Source organism: Polyodon spathula, chromosome 3, assembly GCF_017654505.1.
Source record: "Polyodon spathula isolate WHYD16114869_AA chromosome 3, ASM1765450v1, whole genome shotgun sequence".
Classification (NCBI taxonomy): Eukaryota; Metazoa; Chordata; class Actinopteri; order Acipenseriformes; family Polyodontidae; genus Polyodon; species Polyodon spathula.
Genome location: NC_054536.1, coordinates 57666533 through 57688936, shown reverse-complemented (window position 1 = coordinate 57688936; position 22404 = coordinate 57666533). Strand labels below are relative to the sequence as shown.

General features: G+C 37.8%; 2 protein-coding genes across 4 annotated transcripts in view; one reads left to right on the top strand and one right to left on the bottom strand.

Annotated features, from left to right (window-relative positions):
• Positions 1 to 948: 948 nt before the first annotated feature.
• On the bottom strand, positions 949 to 7071 carry LOC121313234 (protein odd-skipped-related 2). 3 transcript variants are annotated; one of them, XM_041245564.1, is made up of 4 exons: positions 6800 to 7071; positions 2742 to 3454; positions 1716 to 1815; positions 949 to 1236 (listed from the first exon to the last, which is right to left on the bottom strand). In XM_041245564.1, exons 2-4 carry the CDS (start codon positions 3392 to 3394, stop codon positions 1162 to 1164), a joined length of 828 nt encoding a protein of 275 aa, XP_041101498.1. In that variant the 5' UTR covers positions 3395 to 3454; positions 6800 to 7071; the 3' UTR covers positions 949 to 1161. The 3 variants fall into 3 exon arrangements, with proteins under 3 accessions (XP_041101498.1, XP_041101499.1, XP_041101497.1); XM_041245563.1 differs by having other exon boundaries at positions 950 to 1318; XM_041245565.1 differs by lacking the exon at positions 6800 to 7071 and having other exon boundaries at positions 949 to 1318; positions 2742 to 3421.
• A 10890-nt stretch (positions 7072 to 17961) lies between these two features.
• The window catches only part of LOC121313233 (serine/threonine-protein kinase 3-like), a 132553-nt gene continuing 128110 nt past the window's right edge, over positions 17962 to 22404 (top strand). The window contains exons 1-2 of the mRNA XM_041245562.1: positions 17962 to 18217; positions 20843 to 20923. Coding sequence (XP_041101496.1) covers positions 18195 to 18217; positions 20843 to 20923 — 104 coding nt within the window. The 5' untranslated portion in view covers positions 17962 to 18194. The remainder of the gene's footprint in view (positions 18218 to 20842; positions 20924 to 22404) is intronic.

The following is a 22404-nucleotide window of genomic DNA, read 5'->3' as shown; positions in this document are numbered from 1 at the left end:
CCTGGTTTTAGTCGGAATTCTGGCGGCTGTAAGCGAGAAACCACTCGTTTTTGGCTGGTTAGTAATAATAATAATAATAATAATAATAATAATAATAATAATAATAATAATAATACCGGTAATGGTTCTAATTAATGTTTTGTCTTTTTTGTCTTATCCATTTGCTGACTTCTGTAAAGCTATCCAAATCCTAACAGGAATTGTTTCAACGTTTCGTTTATTTATCACATTTTGTATTATAAAATAAAGAATCAATGTCAGAATTTATATTAAAACACGTATATACTGTATATATGATGCATCAAAACCGTGGTATGCCTAAAATTTGATTTTGAATTTCTTTTAATTAACAAACAAAAGGCAAACACACGTAAATGTATCGTCAGATCAATTTTGACTCAGTAAGTTGCTATCGCGAAGTTGACCAGTGGTAATTAAAATAGACAAACAAATAAGTAAATAAAAAGTAAATAAATAAATAAATAAATAAATAAATAAACAAAACTATTCACTTCAACTCTATGCTATTCCAATCTTTAACTGGTTTAACAATCGTTAAATGTTTTTTTTTTTTTTTTTTTTTTTTTTTTTTTTTTTTGCAAATACAAATACACGTGCTATAAACCCATTCTTTTTTGTATGTACCCCTGTCCAGGATGTTTCATAGACATCTGAAATAACTAAATTAGAGGTTAAACTATCGAAATACTATTACTGAAAAACGATGTCAATATCAAATTAATAAATATGAGAACATCAGCAGATGTGACTGATCAGTGCGTGTCCGTTTTCCAAGAACAAGACATGTCAATATTAGAAAATAGATATTATAAAATGAAGAACAAAGTAACAAAATGTGAATAGTGAACATCTTTTATTTCTAAAATACAATTTGTTTTAACATATTTTCATATTACAAAACTTTTACAATTTGCATCCAAAAAAGGACAGTACAAAAAACGATATTTACAAAAGTTCAAAAGAATGAGAAGAAGGTTTTTTTTTTTTTTTTTTTTTTTTTTTTTTTTTTCAGGGGTTTGAGTTTTACAAGTCAGAAAGTCCGTTATTGCTATAAATTCCGAGAGTCTGTTGTCAGATAAAGTTTTTAGGAACGTTTTGCCCCAGTGGCTAGCGGCTAGTAGCCCTGTTAGGGCGTATGTGTCAGGCTGTGCCGCCGCAGGTCACAGTTGCGCCGGAACACCTTCCCGCACTGCTCACAGTTGTAGGGCTTGATGTCTGTATGGGTAAGAAGGTGAGTTTTCAGGTTACTTCTTTGATTAAAGGTTCTTCCGCATGTTGGGCATTTGTGAGGTGATTCCTGTTTAGATTTGAAGCAAGCAAAGGATTAATCCTTCACAAAACGTATTCTATTTTTAATTTGTACGTATTTATTTATTTATTTTTCATTTTAAATGAATGTTTATCAGTATATTGAAATTACTGCACATGTCCGTTTATTTAAAGGTCAAAACAATTCGGCATTCTCCATATAAACAATACTAACTATGGCAGTTTGTCAGAACTAAAGACCACTACAGGCTATAGTACTTTTGCACAGCATTACACAGTTGATCACCCTCATTATAATAAACGGACGTCAAAAATTTAAATAGAGTTCAATAATCAATTATAATCAACCATTTCATTATGATTATTTAAACCATCGACAATCGTAAGAAATACATGTTATCCCACAAGAGGTGTTAAGAACGTACCTGCATGTGTAGTGTTTTGTGCACAGCTAAAGTCCTCGATTGACAAAATCCTTTACCACATTCTTGGCATTTGAATGGTTTTTCTTTGGAATGGATATATCTGAAAATCAATACATGGATTTGGTTTAGTGGAACTGCATTATCCCTACTGTAATCCCACGTTTACTATAGTTTATCCTCTAATCTTTTTATAATAAACGTCAATTTACAGTATTCAACATAATAGTTATTGTGTTATAATAACTTCTTCTGTTTTGCAATAGGCGTTATCAAAACCTTCAGCGCCCTCTCGGAAAAGACACAATACGGCACACAGTGTTCAATTCACTGCAAATAGAAAAAACAAAACAAAACAAAAAACAAACAAACAAAAAAAAAAAACATCTACAGGAGCGCTTTAATTTAACAAGCGTTCAATACATTTCACCTCGTAGAGTTTATGTTGTTAGAGGTGTTTCAAACAGATTTACAGACAGTGTCTCTTCAAAGATTCTCATGTTGAATCTAGTAATTACGCATAAAACGGACGCAAGGAGAGGAGAGTGATATTATTGACAGATGTGTTGACGTTTCCCTTTAACAACCAACACAGAAATAAAGAACTATATGAATTTGAACAGGTGTGTCGTTAACAATTGCAATACAAATCTATATGCTACATTATACGGAACTCTAAAGGGGCGTGGTGTGAATTTAAAAAAAAAAAAAAAAAAAAAAAAAAAAAAAAAAAAGGTTCTGTAACATTAGCTACTAAAGATATAATTAATTTGTATCATATATTGATGTTAACTATATTACAAAATAAATGCAAAACGTTTGTGCACATATAATAACACGATGTAGAAGTTTTATTAATGTTGATACACTAAACTGAGTGCATTATTCAACTGAGGACTGGTTTCAATGTAAGTAAAGAGCATATTTGTTGTCAGAGAATATATGTTCTCTCAACTAAACTATATACATTATCATATACTGTTCATAATATATCGTGGAAAATAATGTAATCATTCATTGGGTTCTTACCTGTGATCCCTAAGATGATCTTGTCTTCTAAAGGCCTTGTGGCAAATATCACAGGTGTATGGTCGTTCATCAGTATGGGTTCTTTCGTGGATAAGTAGGTTATATGACTTAGTAAAATGTCTGCCACAAAACTTGCAGATAAATTCTTTTTTAGTCTTGGAAGGCAGCCTCCCTCTGGTGGGTTTCCGATCTGGGGAAAGCTTCTTTACCTCTGAGATGGGGCTCCCCAGCCCCGGACTCAGTTTTGAAAAGTCTCCAGACTTTGGTGGGTCCTCCTGTGTGGCAGCAATTGCAAGGTTGGCAAAGTCAAACCTTGGCCTGTCTTTGTGTAGGTCTGGGAGTACACGGGAGAGGGTGCCTTGCTTTGGCTGGAAAAGGTGGGCTGCGAAGGGTAAAGCCGGAAAAGAAAACCTGGTGTCTGCTAAGCCCTGGGCAGCGGCCATTTCGGTGATTGTAGACCTGAGGCCTTGTACATTGGGGTAGCCCAGTGTCCAGTGGTTCATGTGCATGGTCTGCACTGCGCTCAGTCCATACAAGCCCTGCAGGTGATCCACTGCAGCTGGAAAGGTGTTGACTGCTTGGAGGAAGGAATAGTTGGTCAGCTGAATGGAAGGATGCAGAGGAATCGGAGCGGGCAGCGCTTTACTTCCCATCTTCACTCTAGACACTAATGGAAGGCCTCAATAGAACTTGTAAGATTCTTGAACTAGTTCCTAAAAAGAATGGCATAGAATAGTTTAGTATTTTTCAGGTATTGTAACATTTAAATCATTGCAATAAGCCTTCTGACAATTTTGGAATGCCTTACTGCTTACATTGGTGGGTGGGGGTGGCGGTGGGGAGCAATGCGGTTGGGGCTTTTAAACTATATCCAAAGTAAAATCATATGCTATTTTACAATATTATGTCCACCTAACCTCGAGAAATGAATAGACACATGCATTCTTCAGATTAGCCCAACTAGAAAGAGGTCATGAGACAAAATCAAAAGACTGATCAAAATAAAGCAGTACATACAAATGGCAACTCTAACCTTACTCAATCAAAATGAATGCTTCACAAATCTAACTCAGCAAGGTGTCTCTAATAGTCAATGTTAATCCCTATTTTACCGTATTTAATCCTGCACTTAACCCAATCTGTAGTATTTTGTATTTCACTTGCACTCCCACTTGCCCTGATGTAACTATCAACACTGTTACCTGCTCTTGAACTGCCCCGATATCAAATCGTACTGTGTTTTGTATTTGCTCATATTAGGACTGAAGTCATTGTATTTTGTATCTTGTTCTTAATTGCACTGTAATTCTTGATATGTATTTTTTTATATACAACTGTAAGTCGCCCTGGGTTAGGGCGTCTGCTAAGAAATAAATAAATACATAAAAAGAAAACCACACAAACAACCAAAGTCTGACCGTAAATCAAGGAATGCAAACAAAACAGCTTTGTAAAAACGAAGATGTTTAAATTATTTTCTGATATACCACTAGATCGACGATCTTTATCTTTTACTAAATTTGCAATGCTCACCTATATGCGTATTTCTTTACGTCTGTATAGGGTCTTCAGAAGTGACCGCTCATGAAGAGGGAATCCTCACCTTATTACACGAGTTTGTTGATTATTTATTTTAGAACGGGAGGGGGTGTTGTTAAAATCTGCAGGTACAATTAATTAGGCAGACTGTGTTTGGAGCCAGGGTGGAGGGGTTGTCTGTCCAGGGAAGTTTATTCTGACGCTTTGGTGCTTATTTTTCTTTCTTCAACAAGATCTGATTCGTCAAGATAATTGAAGGAAAGAAAAGCGACACCTTTCCAGCAGGACAGGCTCTGAATAAATTCTCCCTGCTGTCGGAGCAATTACAGATGGGTTAACTAAAGATAAGCGCCTTTCTCCCGAAAAAGAGACCAAACTCCTCGAATAAAAACAACAGCACAGTGTAGCCTCGATAGATTATCTGGAGGAAACGTATTATTGCTCCGCGCTTCGCATCTTTCTCTCTCTCTCTCTCTCTCTCTCTCTCTCTCTCTCTCTCTAGCATTGTATTAACGATTTTATTACTTTAAACTGTAGTAAAATACATATATAATAGGCCTTTAAAATTCCACTATTTAGATTAAATTATCATTGACTGAAAACTATCATGTTTTATTGAACATAGGCCTACCGCCAAAATAATATTCGGGCACTGAAAAGAAATGAAATTTAGAAACAGGTCGTTTATTAACTGAATACAGTGGCAGATGACCTACTGAAATGTTAACAATGTATGTGTGTGTGTGTGTGTGTGTGTGTGTGTGTGTGTGTGTTGTATTTGTTTAGTCCTATAAACAACAGCCTACTTGAAACACAGACGCTCATTTTATTTTATTTTTTTTTTTATGTCAGGGATTATAACAACTAAAAAAAAAAATAATAATAAAAAATAAAAAAAAGAAAGCTTTTAGACTATATCTCATATATAAATAAGAATAACATAATTCTACAATATTACTTCATTTCAGCAACAGGCCTAGGTATAGAAAGCCGTAGATACGTTTTTTGCTATTTTGGTTAACCAAGCAACAGTCGTCAATATTTCAAAATATCGCTTACCTTTTGGACATTATTTAAGTTTAACTAGTATTTCGCTATAGTTTATTATCAACAGCACACTCTTGTTGAATTGTATTGTGATAGATTGTCTGTTATATTGGATCTTGTCGTATATCTGTGCTCATCCATTGCGACTCTGTATTTTGTGAATGCTGATTGTTAGGATTGTCTATTCGAATAGTAAACGAAAGGAATTGCAGGATTTCTTTCGTGTACTGAGTTTCAGTGGTGAGTTGTGTAACTGTCAGAGGGTTTTACTCAAGTTAACTGGAGTGAAAATACAACGTAAAACTGTAGGAAACTTTCCCACCAAATCGCTTTAATGTGTCTTCACCATTACGTTCAGTGTCTGATTAATTCTAGTGGCAACTTTGAAATGTTATATTTGACACGTCCCTTGTCTAAGAAAATAATTGAATTTATTTTAAGTTGGTTTTAATATACGAAAAAACTTAGATGAATGTTTTAAAATCACACATTAAGGCTTTTTAAAGTCTACTTTATTTTTTATATGTTCAAGTTGAAGGCTAGTTGACAGCTCCCAGCAATCATTTGTCAAAAACAATGCTTTGAATCACGTGTGCTGTAAATATGACATCTGAACAATCCTTGACTCCAAACAATACTACATATTATATACATATTCAATTATATATATATAGTATATGTATATGTATTATTATTATTATTATTATTATTATTATTATTATTATTATTATTATTATTATACAGTAAGCATATGTAAGCATATTATTATTATTATTATTATTATTATTATTATTATTATTATTATTATTATTATTAATAAACGCGTCTTGTTTATACAGTAAGCATATGTGAAGCAAGCGTCCTGACTCTGCACCAATGCTTACACGTGATCTTTAAAACACGTGTTTTGACATGCAGGGAGCCCTTTTTCTCCTTTAAAATACAACCTTTAGTTGTTAATTTTTATTTCCTATTAGTTTACGGTTAGTTAAGTAAAGTTATATTGTTTGTGTCCCTTGAGTGGAATTAACATCCTCCCTTTTGTTCTTAGTTAAATGCTGGATTGACAGCTTTGGATGCGGGGCATGGTAGCTATTCATAAACAATTGACACGTCTGGCTCCAGACATGGCAGGAGTGTTGGCGTTGGTGTTGCTAGTGCTGGTGTTGCTGGTGCTGGTGTTGCTGGTGTTGCTGGTGTTGGTGTTGTTCTCACATTGAGTTAATAGGTATCATGTTCACTTTGATATATTAATTAATGCAGTTGGAAAGTAGCTTCGATAGCCTATGCGAATGTTCTATGTTAACAGTATGTTATATCATGTTGACTATTAGCCATAAAGTGGTTTTGCAAGTGATATCCTGTATTTACATACATGTAATTGCTTTCAAAACGACCGAGGTTCTATGTTTTAACACATCAGAAAACATTTCTGTTCAGAGCACTGCATTATGCAGATTTGAAAAACTTACCCCAAGGTACAAGCTGCCAAAGGTCGCCAGCAGTGATTTCTACAGAACTTCATTAATCCACAGTGTCTGTAAGCAGTGAACTCCAGTCAAACGTCAGCACTTTTCCAAGTTTTTCTTTTATAATTCATGATTTTGGATTAAACGATTAAATAAAATAAAGTATTTCTTGCAGAAGAAACAGTTCGTTTGGTAGAAGTTTTAAGTCCTAAGTTCTCTCGTCTCCGAATGCCAAAGCTGAGGTCTGTCCCGTGTTCTTTGAGTTGAAGTTAGACTTGAGTCTGAGTTGCCTGTGTCAGGTCCTCTACTTTTCAGAGCTTTGGGCTTTGGAACAGACCCCGCCTTTAGACACGCCTTCTGTGTGTTATTAACTGCAATGTTCTAATCTGTGTATTTGTGTCAAGGAAGTGATAGTATTCCAAAAGTTGTATAGACTTCCAATATACATCTACTTTGAGGTACTTCGACAGGAGTGACTCATCGACGAACAAATAAAGACAATTGCATGTATTTTGTGTCATTTTCTATTATGTTAACACTTATATTGGGTGTGTTGTTTATTTTTTATAAGGCATCGTACCATCACACAATGCAATCATAAAATTAAACAATAAGGGTTAGCGTAATATATGACATGCATTCACACCAATACCAATAAGCTAATTTGCACGGAGAAAACAAAGCCTTTAATGAAAGTGGAGCTAAAAGTGCTTTCAGTGATCAATCGGGTATCTAGCGCTTCCAGCACCACTTCTAAAACGCTCTATTTACATATGCTTATAGGCTTTATTTTGTGCATTTATAGATTTAGATTTTACATCTAACAGGGGACATGTAAACGAACTTGTTATGTAAATATTTAACTTGTAATACTACTACTACTATTAATAATAATAATAATAATAATAATAATAATAATAATAATAATAATAATAATAATAATAATAATCGTGTGTAATAGACCTTTTAATCGGACGAAAGGTTTCACACCAGACTTCTTTTATTGCCGATGTGCACGTGTCTTAATGTAAAAGACGTGATCGGATAAACTGGGTATCTATAAATAACCCAATACACACGTATCACACCATTTGTTTATGTGCAATAGTGTGGTTTTCAATTATTATTATTATTATTATTATTATTATTATTATTATTAATAATAATAATAATAATAATAATAATAATAATAATAATAATAATAATAATAATAATAATAATAATAAGAAACAGCATATTACTCTGATCAGACAAAACGCTGGACAGGGATTATCCATGTTTACTGTTTAGAATAAAATGCTAATAAAGCACCAGTCGTTTATCTACACATTTTAAGTATAGGTTAAAATCCATAAACAATTAAAACAATTTTTAAAGTTACTTGACGTCTTCCTTAACGGAAAACAGGGTGCATATCTCAGACTAAACTTAGACACGAACTCTATATTCATTAATGTATTATTTATTATTAGCTCGTCTACTTATTTATCAACATTGTCAGTATAAACCTGTTAAACAAACACGACGATTTGTAAAAACAAACTAAACATGTTTTATTGATAACTTAGCAGCAAACATCATTATTTTATTAATCATTTTTGTTTTTAAACACAAAAATCATAATTTGTTAAAATGAACAGGCAACAGAAAAAAAAAACTGCATAACTTGTTATATTAACAGCGTTAATTTAAAAAAAAAAAAAAGTATTAAAATGAAGAACTACACTCACTGAGTGATTTCTACCGTTTTATTAATCAACATTTTATTGAATTTACCATGGACTGGAGAAAAGTTATCAAGGGTTTAAAGATCTGTTCTAGTTGTCGTTATTGCAATATAAGATGTTCTAATACTAGAGATGTTTTAATAATAATCTTAGTTTAAGACAGATTGACCTTTATTGTTTCTTTCAAATTATAAGATCACTATTGTTATGATTTTCATATAAAATATACACTTGTGAAAAAGTAAACATTGCTCAATAAAAGCTTTAAAACCCCATTTATAATAGAATGCATGTTTTGTGGTTCATATGAGTCCTCTTTGAAGCTCGGAGTGAAAAGAAAGTAAACATATATATATATATATATATATATATATATATATATATATATATATATATATATATATATATATCTATCTATCTATATATATATATATATATATATATATATATATATATATATATATATATATATATATATATATATATATATATATATATAAGTCTTCGCGCGAGATTTATTTATCTGGTATTATATTTAATTTTGGTCGGACCGATAGGTTTTGCATGATTAATCGCAATACATATATAACATAAAAAAGCAGTAGAAGAATAAAAACAAATCCAAGTTAAAACAAATTGGATGCTTTAACATCTTAATAGTTGCTCTTTTTTTAAAACACTCGGTACAATTTTAGACAAGAATTAAATCGAGTGAAAATATCCTATTTATTGTAATTTGTCACTAAACACCGGCTAGTTGCAATTTATTTGAAAACTGAGAGGAATAGGCGAGAAAGCTCAAAAGCCTGGCTCCACGTACAAGTTCACGGTTCTTCAGTTAAATCAAGTCTGCAGCGCCTCCTTGTGGTTTATCGAAAACATCGCACTATTAGGAGCTTTTTTTTTAAATACTTTTATAGTGAAAAAAAAGTTATTCGTGTACGAATAAAATTGTAACTAACCTAACCACGCTTGTATATTTCATCATTTTTTCCCACTATTTAAAGTGCATATATATATATATATATATATATATATATATATATATATATATATATATATATATATATATATATATATATATATATATATATATACACACACATATGTGTATATATATATGCACATTCATGTATATATATATGCACATTCATCTTCCACACAATACGATCACACGATTGCAGCGATGTATAAATGTATTTACATAAGAAATACAAATATATATTCTTCAAATGTGTACTAACGTCTTGAACACTATGACAAAAGCAGAATGGACAAATATTGAAATGCTGTTCAGCCTTTATTCCGATTTGCATTTAACAATCTTTTTTTATAACAAAAAGATTTGACCTAATCGGGGTATGTATTTGTATTTATTTATTTTTGGTCAGACAAAAATAAAAGGTATTTTTTAAATTGTTTTTTTTTTTAATCTTATTTGATAAACGCACTTACAACTTTGCCACGCAGTAGCCATTATATTCTACAACACATTCATCATGATTTATTTTACAGAGAAATTTATTTTTTGTTTGTTTTTTTTAACAAAGAAATGGATTGCTTACAGTACTGTAAGTGTCCATTTCATTTATTCAAATGTTTTATGAGGCTGATGACTCACCATAGCAGAACAAATCGCATGAGCTAAAATTCTAAGAAAAGAACAATTCATATTCCGGGGATTTTAAATGTATTCTACAAGATTTCCCCTTTGAACTACCTTTCTTCTTATGGTTCAGGTCTAGCATCTAACCGGCAACTATCTAGCAAGTAAGCTGCCTTTAATCTCCCGTTTCGCAATAATAATAATAATAATAATAATAATAATAATAATAATAATCAGAAATCAAATGACCAAAACGCTGTATTGTCATTCAGTGTATTATAATTGAACTGAGTATACTGTAGCATTGTAAGTGCTGCCTGAAAGTGGTTGGTGAAAGTGGACCCAGGTACTTATTTCACTGTTAAGATACAGAACATGGCTTAAAAAGCCTGGTGCAGAATTTAAAAATCATCAAGAAATCAGACATGAAATAAACATCTACAGCAAGATGAAGCCAAAAATGCTGGTTTGTTTAATGATGTGAACATTGGAAACACCCACATATATTACATCTTATTTAAAATGATTTGGTTTCACCTTTTGGTTTCACAGAGGAGTTGTACAGATTTCATAGGATTAAAGTAGTTATTGTTGCATATTTGATTCCCTCATATACATATATTATATTTGAAAACTGAGAGGAATAGGCGAATATATATATATATATCCAAAAACTAATTTCATGACAAAAGTACTTGGGCAGTCAACATATTTTGTATGAACCCCATTCGTTGCTAATTATTGACAATTATCATGACTGAAAACCAACACCTAATGAGAATTATAGAATAAATACATAATCATGAGGTGCTGACAAATACATTGGAAATTTGTCATTTAAAAAAGCAACCAAAAATGCTAAAACTAAAGAGTACCTTTGTATTTTTGTCAGAAGGATCGATGAATGCTGGAAAATATTGCAGCGTCTGGTGCTGCCATCTTCAGGACTGAGACAGAGCTGCTACAGCGCTATCCCAGGATGCTTAGTGTGACTGTAAAGTGTTTGTCTAACTGTTGTTAGTGTTTTTTAGTTATTGTATGTGTTTATCTTACCTGCCATTGCAGTAGTTGTATTTGTCTTTCGTTGTCTCTCTTGTGCCCCAAACCCCTTCTGTGTGTTTCCCTGTGTTGTACGTGATCACTCTTGGCTGTTTGGTCCTGTTCAGAGACAACCTCCCCCCCTTTCTCACAGTGTGTGTCTCTCTGTCACTGCCTGGCTCTAGCACTCGTAAATACTGCATTGGCCGCTCAATAAAAGAGCATTGTTTTTGAAGACTCTTGTGTGTTGCCTCTGCTTTACTACACCAGTGTATTGGGTGCTACAGTATCAAGACATTTTGCACTCTCATTTGTTATCCAGTACTAGAAGGCTTATTGGATGGAAGTTTGTATGCCAGCACGATAAAGACCCTAAGCATTCTGCAAAGTCTACAAAGGAAAAAAGGAGGATTACGGATTGGCCATCTCAGTCCCCAGACTTGAATCCCATTGAGATGTTGTGCATTGACTTGAAGGCTGCTGTTGCAAAAAGGAAACCAAAGTCGATTGCAGAACTCAAAGCTGTATGTGTTGAAGAATGGGCAAAAATATCTGTGGAAAGATGCCAGGAACTGGTTTCAAAAAACAAAAAAAAACAGCAAGCTATAAAGGAAGCAAAGAGGGGGCACACAAAATACTAATGGAAGGGAGCCCAAATACTTTTGTCAAAGTATGACATTTGTTTTTGCATGTTATTTTTCATTTTATGCACGTTATGCTATAATTTTTTGTTTTATTATAACTCGGACGCCATGGGAGAAAGAAAAATATCTTGAATAAGCGGCTATCCTGATTAAACGAGAGGCACTTGAGACGACCTTAGTCACGCTTTTTTGTTTCTACATGAAGAGAGAAAAAGAATGAAATCACATCTTATCACAAGACAAGGCACCTGCGATGTTGACAGGCCACCTTTCTTTGCAACAGCAGCCTGAGAAACCACAGGAGACTCCTTCTTATAGAATTCAAGGTGGTTTACACAATTTACGCAAGTAAGTTTAATCACATACTCACTGCACTGTGCTACACGACCTGCCTTGCTCTGAAAAGCGATCTCCATTCATCATTTGAAAATACTGTATCCCAATTAAATGAAGTGACGTCCCAATTAAACAACATAAATAGCATTGGGAAGAACCGTCTCCCAGAGTTGTATCCCATTTAAGCAGAAATCCCGATTATCAGAATCCTGATTAGACGGCACCGATTGTATTTCATCGTACAAAGTGATTCCTAGGTATTATTATTTCTTCTAGTTTATCCTTCTATGCACATACTTATTATTTACTAGACTGATTCTAATCAGACTTTGATCTTCATTTAGTGTTAAGTTTGCAGAAGTCAAGAAAAGATCAGTATATTTAGCCCAAGAATAGAGGTGCGATGAGAGCTGTAGAACAAATATAGTCAGTTAACAGTCAGTATGTGACTAATAACCTGAACAGAACTCTGTGCATTTCGAGTCTTTATATAAATACAGGCGATAAAAAGCTAAATAAAGATCATCCAAGCACAATTAATGGCAGGGCAAGGAAGGTGTGAAGATATCAAATGGAAGCAGCGTTTTTCTTAATGACATTAAAATTGAAGGCAAGTTAGTATGCCCCAAATATGAAGACATAACTCAAATGTATTTGGATGTATATTAGCTGTGTGATGTCTCAATCTACCATGTTTAAACCTTCAAAATGTATCATATTGGGAATTTTTGTAACCAATCAAAAATACATCATGAGAAGCTGTTACCTTTTAATTAATAAACATTGTATATATATATATATATATATATATATATATATATATATATATATATATATATATATATATATGTGTGTGTGTGTGTGTGTGTGTGTGTGTGTGTGTGTGTGTGTGATTGGCCTTGTGATTGGCCCTGTCCCGTTGTATCAGTCGTGTAATACTGTGTGTTCACGTGTTCAGTGGCCCAAAGTGTGCGGCTGATGATTATAAGAGACGCTGCAACAGTTCCAGCGTCAGAGAGGGAGGTGCTGCCTGCCTGGTTGCCAGAGCGTGCAGCCCATGTGCTGGAGAGTGGGACGGAGCAGTGGAGCAGCTGGAACCCCTACACTTCCCGGATCCGGTGGGATGGCGGATGGCAGGACTTCTTTGAGGAGCTAGAGGACCAGGGTTGGTGCTTCGTCTGCAAGGAGTTCGGGCACGAAATGGAGCACTGTCTCTGGCAAGAAGGAGAAGAGCTGCCTGCCAGAAAGCAAAAGCGGAAGAGAGGCGGCTGTCCCCGAAGGCAAACCCGGGCGCCGGCACCATCAGCAGCGCCTGAGAGGGAGGTGCTGCCAGCCCGACTGCAAGGGAGAGAAGAGCCGCTGCAAGAGCCAGACCTTTCAAGGACCTGCAAAGGGTGTGAGCAGGTACAGGAGCGACGATGACCACCAGTGCAACTCCCTGTCCCCCAGCAAGCGGCAGCCCTTTCAAAGGATCCTGAAAAGGGCGCGAGCAGGGAGCAGTAGAGGCGAAGGCCGAGAGTTCAACCCCCCGTCCCCCAGCAAAGACCAGCAGCCCCGCCACATCCAGAGCTGCTGCCTGACTGCCCAGCGCCACTGCCTGACTGCCCACAGCCACCGCCTGACTGCACAGAGCTGCTGCCTGACTGCTCAGAGCCGCTGCCTGACTGACAAGCCGCCGCCTGAGGGTCCTGCACCACTGCTAAGGAGCTGGCAGCTGCAACTGCCAGAGGGTCCTGTGCCACCGTCAGCGTTGCTACTGCCGGCATTGTCACTGCTGGAGTGCACCGCTTGTAAAGGAGCCCAAAAGTGTCTTATGTCATTCCTGTTGTTTGTAATTGTGTTCCCTTTCCCCTCTGTATCAACAAACTATTCACGCAGAGCTTTCGCCTGTAACAGACATCACCCAAGGTGGATTTTGCAACTTTATGCACTTGAAGCCTATTTCCAGGGAGCTACGTTGGGAACTGTATGGCCACCATCGGAAAAGACATCGGTCTCACTCAAAGTCCCACGAAAGGCATTCAAGGTCCAGAGATCGTGGCGATGGAGGCAGAGGTGGTTGTGATTGTGAAAGACAGAGATCTAGGGATCGTGAGAGATCAGGTCGACTCTGAGAAGTCAGGAGTGTTTCCGCACCTAGTATGTGTTGTAATCTTACGATGACCAAAATGTCCAGTATGTTGGAATTGTAATTTTTTAAAATATTTTTTAAAAGATCGCTTTCTCAATAAAACAACTTTGTAGTGATTCCAAAATAATAGTAAAAAAAAACAACCTACTACTACTGCTACTCCTACTACTATTGAGAGGCTCCTGGTGGCTCTGATCCGATTGATCTGGAGAGGATGTGTCCTGTGTCAGGATCAACTGGAACAAATGCTCCGAGTTATTGGTAGGTCCCTGGTGGGTCCCACCTGAGCCCCGCGGAGGCCTCGGTCGCCGCCAACTGGACGGAGTTGGAGGACAAGGTGGCTGCGCGACTGAGGTCGTGGTCGGGTCTGCTTAAATTGCTTTCCTTCATGGGAAGGGCTCTGGTCATTAACCAGCTGGTGACCTTCCTGAGCCCACCCTCCGAGTTTGTGGCCAGGGTCCAGAGGAAGCTGACAGACTTCTTCTGGGTCGGAAAGCACTGGGTCTCTACGGCGGTTCTGAGCCTCCCTCTCGCCGAGGGGGGGCAGGGGTTGGTGTGCATCAGGAGCCAGGTGCACACCTTCCGCCTCCAGACCCTGCAGAGATACCTGTACGCAGACCGGGCCCCGCAGTGGTGCACGCTGGCGTCCCTCCTCTTATGCCAGCTGCACGACCTGGGCTACGACTGGCAGCTCTTCTGGATCGACCTCCGGGAAATCCGTCTCCCCGAGCTGCCGGTCTTCTACCAAGACCTGCTCAGGACCCAGAGGTTGTTTTCTGTCGGCCGAGACGCCGTGCCGACCGAGGGCCAAGGACTCCTGCTGGAGCCCGTGCTGCACAACCCCCACCTAGGTACGCAGGCGTTGGAGTCCCCCTCGGTGCGGTGCACGCTGATCTCGGCCAAGGTGACCAAAGTCTGGGATCTCCTGGATCCGGGAGTGCAAAGCAGTGTTGCACCCAGACTCTGTCAGGTATCTCGAGAGGACCGGCGAGCCATCTACCCCTACCCCCGGCTCTCTGGTCCTGCTGATCGAACCCAAGGCCCGAGCCCCCCCTCGGCCTCCTCTCGAGAACAACCTGAGCAGGATCTCACAGTTCTCCTCGACCCCCTTGCCATCGGCGTGGAGGAGGACCCTGTACGCGATGACGCCCCACACCCTCCACTTCCCCGCCCTCGTCTCCCGCCGAGACACCGCTTGGCGGGAGACCCTCCGACCGTCGGAGGGCGTTGGTCCCTGGTGGGAGGCCCTGTATTCCCCGCTGGTCTCCAGGGGAGCTGAGGACCTGGGATGGAGGGTCCTGCACGGAGCGCTCGCGTCGGGAGAGATCCTGCATCACTTTACCGACTCGGACGCCGCATGCCCTTTCTGCGGACAGTCCGAGTCGGTGGCTCACATTTATTTTCTTTGCGCCAGGCTGCAGCCGTTCTTCTTGCTTTTGAAGAACCTTCTGCTGCAGTTCTGGCTGCATTTCTCCCCCACCCTCCTCATCTTTGGGCACCCTGTTCGTGGCTCCAACAAAAAGAGAGACCTCCTCGTCAATCTGCTCCTGGCTCTTGCTAAACTGGCCATTTACAAGACCAGGAAGCGTAAGATGAGTGGGGAAGGTCTCTTTGACTGCGGAGCCATGTTCAGGGCCCTCGTCCGTTCCCGGATTCATTTAGAGCACGCCCACGCGGAGTCTGCTGGCAACATGGCATCGTTTGTCGACCAGTGGACTCTAGGGGGCGTGCTCTGTACCACCTCCCCATTTTCTTTGAACATTTAATTTGCAGTCCTTTCTTGACCGGTTTTCGTTGAATTAGTTAAGGTCCGTCCTTTTTAGCACCCACAAGGGTGCAAACGGGCCTTAAATAGGACTACAATATTATCACCTTATAAAGCGATAATTTTTCCATTCTTTAATCAGTCAAATTCTCTGTATATTTCCTGTTTTAAAAGTCATCTATTTCTCAGGCTGAATTTTTTTTTTTTTATCTCACAGCAAAAGTAAAGGCTGCACACACTGTCCGTCTGCCACTGAACTGGGTGATGTATATATCTCTCTCCTGCAATCTATTGCAGTCATGACCTGACACATTTTTAAACATGAAGAAACTTTATTCTGGAGTGTCTAGGTAACCGTAGCACCGATTGCTCCTGTGCTTATGACCGCAACTAAACATTGCATGCTACTGAATACAAGCACCCCCCCCCCCCCCAGAATCTCCAGAATTTCATCAAGCAGTTTCTTGAAGGATCCCAGGGTGTCAACTTCAACAACATTAGACGCTTTTACACTGCCATTTCTGATCACGATCAGTGGTGTTGTGTTTACACAGCCATTTGATCCTGCTGAAGAGCGCAACAAAAATTGTGTCGATTAGAACTTGAGCCAGTTGAGCATTTACACTGGCAGGATCAAATGCTACCGATGCATTTGATCCGGATCTGTACCATCTCCCCGAGAGGTACATTTGATCCGATTGCAAAGCGTTTACACCGCCATTTCTGAGCAGGATCAGAAATGACAGTGTAAACGCACCTATTGCTGGGGAGCTGGTTCCAGACTCCCACAATTCTATGTAAAAAAGTGCCTCCTATTCTCTTCTGAATGCCCCTTTATCTAATCTCCATTTGTGACCCCCGGTGCTTGTTTCTTTATTCAGGTCGAAAAAGTCCCCTGGGTCGACACTGTAAGTATCTTTTAGAATTTTGAATGCTTGAATCAGATCGCCACGTAATCTTCTTTGTTCAAGACTCAACAGATTCACTCTTTTAGCCTGTCTGCATATGACATGCCTTTTAAACCCGGAATAATGCTGGTTACTCTTCTTTGCACTCTTCCTAGAGCAGCAATATCCTTTTTGTAGTGAGGTGACCAGAACTGAACACAACATTCTAGATGATGTCTTACAATGCATTATAAAGTTTTAACATTTCTTCCCTTCATTTAAATCCAACACTTTTGCTATATATCTGAGCATGTTGTTGGCCTTTTTTATATCTATCTTGGGTATTTAGTGTCCTGGAAAGGCATTGAATTCCTGAGACAATTTCCTCAAAACCGTGACGATCCAGGCAAACAGGGACATGTGGCAACCTTAGTGAGGAGCTGCCTAAATCTATTAACAAAGGTCCTCTGGAAATGAATTTAGTACAGAGTTGTAATGTGTCAGCTGTTCCTACACTCCTTAAATAACAGCTTTTGTTGTAAAAAATGTCATATGGTGGGGGTCCCAGTAAAAAGCCAGTGAACGTTTAATTTGTTCTAACTCGGTCATTTTCAGCATGGAAGTCGTGACTCTTGAGGACTCGTCGGAAACCAACATTATACGACATCTGCGCACTGCACTATAAGGAAAAAAAAAATGATGTACAGCAGCAGTATCAACCCTAAATTCCTATTTGTTATTTATATTCGCTTTTAAAGCCCACCACAAAAATGGAAGAAACAGCTGTAGAAGATAACAAGATTTGCAACTGTAAAATGTCATACAAATAATACTAAAAACATTTTCACAGTTTCGATTATTACCCTCGACTAACAGCTGACCTGTGTTTCCTTCACCAAATAATAGCCACTACAGTTTGCCAGCTGATACGTCTTTCCCACAATGCCACAACAACGCACATATTCACTTCCTACTGAATCAAGTAAGCTAGCAAGCAAGAGAGCCCCAAACAGCTGCAGCTACAAATAATACTGGCATTACATGTAACCAGTGTGGATATTCCATTCTGTTTTTCCACCCAACCACGGCAAAGCTTCTATGGGAAGGCAGGGACGTTTTGTGGTAGCAAGATAGAAAGCGCCGCTCCTGACATCATCTGAGTGTCACTAAGCGGACAGCTAAAGAACATGAAAGTTTAAATTTTTCCACCAGCGTTTTTATTTTTAAATCGTTTTAGCAACGTGGTGTTTTTGAAAACTGTAAAATGGAACAGCCGGCGCCCAAAAGGTAATATACCAGTCCATTTGAAATGGGAAGAGGCTGTTTGATGTGGTAAACTTTTATTTTCCAGTGCTATGCAATTGTTTTGTGTTTATTTATTTTTAATTTGTAATCAACAAGGGTTACTCTGTTGGTTATATCGGTAGTAGGTCATGTTTGCTAAGTTTAGGAAATACTGGTAGACGTGTTTCCATTTTTGCTTAGGGGGAAAAACAAAGGTTTTTCTCAACGTACGCTCTGTGTTGAATCGAAACCATTTTGTATAAACTGTCAAACCTCCTAATTAAGTTTCCTCTGTTTTTTGGCAAACCATGTACAATTGAAAATGCATGTCATGCTGATAACCTCGATGTAACATGGGACGTTTCTACTGAATGGAAAGGAAATTGACTACAGTGCTGCAGGAGGGCCCTTATAAAATATATTAGTGTCAGAAATACAGGTACTATTTGGTTTTGGCCTGTACATCATAACTGCAGGCACTGTTAATGACAGCCCTTAAAGTAACTGCTTGTCATTGTTTATGGGTGATTGCATTTTGTAACTATGATAATCTACAAAGGTATGCTCCATGTGGTCCCTAGTAGTGGTATACTGCTTTGACTTTACTTCTGCTTAAAAAAGTATGTATGCATGTTCATTCTCTTGTTTCAGCTTAAATAACAGCTATATCACAGTCACCTAATAACAATGGTACTTTTGAAAGCTCTTATTTATTTATTTTTTTTTATCAGTTAGGCCTACTGTGTAGTATACTCTGTTGCTTTAACCAGTTTGAAGTGCCCAGTCCGAATGTTGCCTCACCACAGCAAACCACCAACTGATTAGATAAACAGGGTCCCTCTGTTCTGGCTATCAAGTCCATAGCCTCTTTAAACCAAGTAATGCTTTATCAAAGTTCTGAACCTTGGAGGCAGGGCCAAGCCTGGGAAGTCTCTGACTGGACTCTTGGGCTCACTGACCAGTAGTGGGTTCTGAAGCACTTTGAGGCTCCCTCGCACCAGCCGGCTCTCTTTCCTCCGTCAATGGGAGCGCAGAGGGCAATGCAAGAACGGTAACTTGGTGCTTGTGGGATTGCTTGCATAACTCGCCCTTCATAACAATCTGCAGTCCTTTGTCTAGAGAGACATTTGGGGACACCTTTTGGATAAGAGTTCTGATTCTGGGTATTCCCAATATGTTCAGGTTCAGGCAAGGTTATTTTCAAACTGTACTAGGAATTCAAACCCCCTTTTGAACAGGATTTGGGGGCGGGGCAACTAGTTCATTTTACAGGTTCCCCATGAGATGCCCCTTTTTTGTTTTAATTTTCAAAAGTTGCCTTGGTTTGTGAACTTTATCAAATTTTCCAAACTTTAAGTTAGTGAATTGAGGTTTTCAGGCTGATCTAAGATCATTGAAGGTTGTTCAGTTTTATTTCAGTCCAGAATAGGATTTCGCTGAGCTAAACCATAAAAATGACATGTGATATAGTGTTTTAATGTCACTGAACTTGTGAATAGCTTTTTTGTTTTTAAATTTTGAGATGAGTAGAGATGCTGTACACTATTCCTTTCTAGATGCAGTTAAAGGCGACACCATATGATCAGTTTGTCTGAATATTTAATTTCTGACCTGTTTATTATCTGATATGTTAGTTCTCCGTCATTTTGAATGGTTTCTGCATAGGTCATTTTTACTATACTTACTGTTCCAGCAAAAATGTCTCTTCTGAAATCACCACTTGGGTTGTGCAATTGTAATCTCTGCTCCCTCAGCAACTACGAGTTAGTAAATTGAAAAAAATATCAAGTAGGGTCATTGTCACTTTTTCAAACAAATTCAGAAAAAGCAAAATAACTTTTTTTTGCTGTAAAAGTTAGTGATATAACTTTCTGCAGGTTCTGGTAGCATGTTTCATTCATAGAGTGACTTCGCTGGAAGGCTTCAGGGTTTTTGTTCCTGCAAACTACCTTTAGGGAAAAATAAAGTGGATTACAGGTATAGTGATAGATACAGAGTACTCTGTTATAATTAATGGAGTTGGTAAATAGGCCTGTGTCTTTATAGTAAATCTAGACATGAACCCATGTCTTGATGTATCCTTTCAGCTGCCTGCCATGATGTGAAGAGAGCCAATGTATTTAATGTAATGTTTGAGCTTATTCCCATTATTATTAAAATTGTAACTACTGCAGTCTGTGAAGGCCTGTGCACTCCATAAATAAAACATATTTTTACCAAATTATTTTAATAACTTGAAATACTAGAATTAAAGCTAAATTACTTCTTGCCATTCCTGCATTTTTATGGAATTTAAAATGACTGGAATCAAACACTTTGTGCAAGAAATAAGACATTTTACAATACACTCAATAACTGCTTGTATGAGTGTTTAAACATTTTAGAATGTGTTTTATTGGACAGGCAGTGCAGAACAGTGGCAATGCAGTTTTTTACCTGAAGGAGATAAGGGGATGGTAGTTTAGGCATCTGGTTTCATGTATGATGTAGAATACCAGTGTTTTAATATGTGTGTTTTTGTGCAAAACCCTTTATACAATGATTTGTGTTTATATTTTGCACAGATCCTGCTTGCATTTGAACATGCTTACTTTGAGGTAATGATTAGAATTCTGATTTTCTTTGCAGCACGTTGAAAAAGCTGAGTGAAGACAGCTTAACGAAGCAGCCAGAAGAAGTTTTTGATGTTCTAGAAAAGCTGGGTGAAGGGTAAGAATTGCTTTTTGTCTTAAAGCCTTGATAACGCTGAATCTCGCTGTTAATGAAAATGTCTTTACTGCGATGTGAGAAGCAGAAGAGATGGCACACGTCACCAGTAACTGCAGCAGCATTAAACGAAGAGTTCAATTAAGAAATGATCAACCACAGGTTTGCATTACGAACCGTTTTATAAGGGCTAAGCATACAGCAAGCTTTTGTCTTGTGGAAGATCACTACAATCTGTCATTCCTGACAATGTAGCCTGTAGTCTTCTTGGGCGTTATTCATGGTAAAACTATTGTGGTAAGCACTGTTTAAACGTGCTTCAAAAGGTACTGTACTGTACTGTGTTTCAAACTTTAAAAAAAAAAAAAAAAAAGTATGAAAAGTTTCTCTGTGGGTAATTGCTCACTCTGACACATACTGTTCCTAGTTTTTTGTGCCTCTGATGTGGTTTCAGCACAGCAAGAGAAAAGGTTACCTCAGCATTGTATATGTTATGTGAAACTCTGCCTCCTTGTAACTTTTAGCAGTGCTTTAATAGCTCCTATGAAGCGATGAGATATCATGACCTGTTTGTTAGTCTTTGGGCTACAGAGTTTTTTTTTTTTGTTGATTTTTTGTTTATTGTAGATAATAATAATAATAAACATTGTAGTGATATGCGATAAAATTTGTTTGTTTGGAAAAAACAAAACAAAAAACAAAACATAATGCTGTGTTCCTACTTGGCACAGTGGATTGTTCCAGGAATTCTTTAGTAAGGCAGATTTTAGACCTTGGCATGGATGGGATTCACAGAAATGATGTGGCATCTCGCATCATGTTCTGCTGCAGCATTAACCTGTGCTACTAAAGCATCATTTGTCAGAATATTAATATTAGATGCATGCTTTGTTTTTGTTTCTCCCATGTTTATCAAGTGATCTTTACGTAACGGTTTCAAAACTAAAAGCATGTTGCATGGTTTTCTCCAAGAGTAATTTAGCTCGTCTGCATAGCAACAGGAGGGTACAGGAAAATGCAAGAAATATATTTTAAACCACACAAATACAGTTAAAGAGGAATGGTGGTACACTTAAACCAGATATATAATTTGTTTTCCATTTTAAATGAAAGGAAAAGAAAAAGGTGACAATCATAACGGGAAAATATGAGTCCCCACAACAAAGTTGCTGAGCAGAGGTTTATACTGGAAGGGGAGTGCACAGCCTCTTGCAGTGGATGTGAGGGTGAACTGGCTGTGATGGTGAAGTTTGATTTGGCTGATCTCTCTATTCATTGCTGTGTGTTCCTCCGACCCCCTGTGCTTAATTTCATCTTGAAACACTGACACATAGTGTAAGGGAAAACTTATTAGAAACCACTGTACCTTAATCAAACTTTGGCTTATGAAAAAAAAAAAAAAAAAAAGCTTATGACTACATGTCAGCAGTGACACACATACATGATTTGTTCCAGAAGTTTAGAGAGTGAAAGCAGTAAACAAT

Bases quoted from the DNA above. Each gene is read 5' to 3' on its own strand.
- LOC121313234 (XM_041245563.1), bottom strand. From the start codon at position 3,394: ATGGGAAGTAAAGCGCTGCCCGCTCCGATTCCTCTGCATCCTTCCATT. The intron at 1,816-2,741 runs GTAAGAACCCAA...ATTGATTTTCAG, and splicing joins GATCATCTTAGGGATCACAG to ATATATCCATTCCAAAGAAA. The intron at 1,319-1,715 runs GTACGTTCTTAA...AAATCTAAACAG, and splicing joins ACAAAACACTACACATGCAG to GAATCACCTCACAAATGCCC.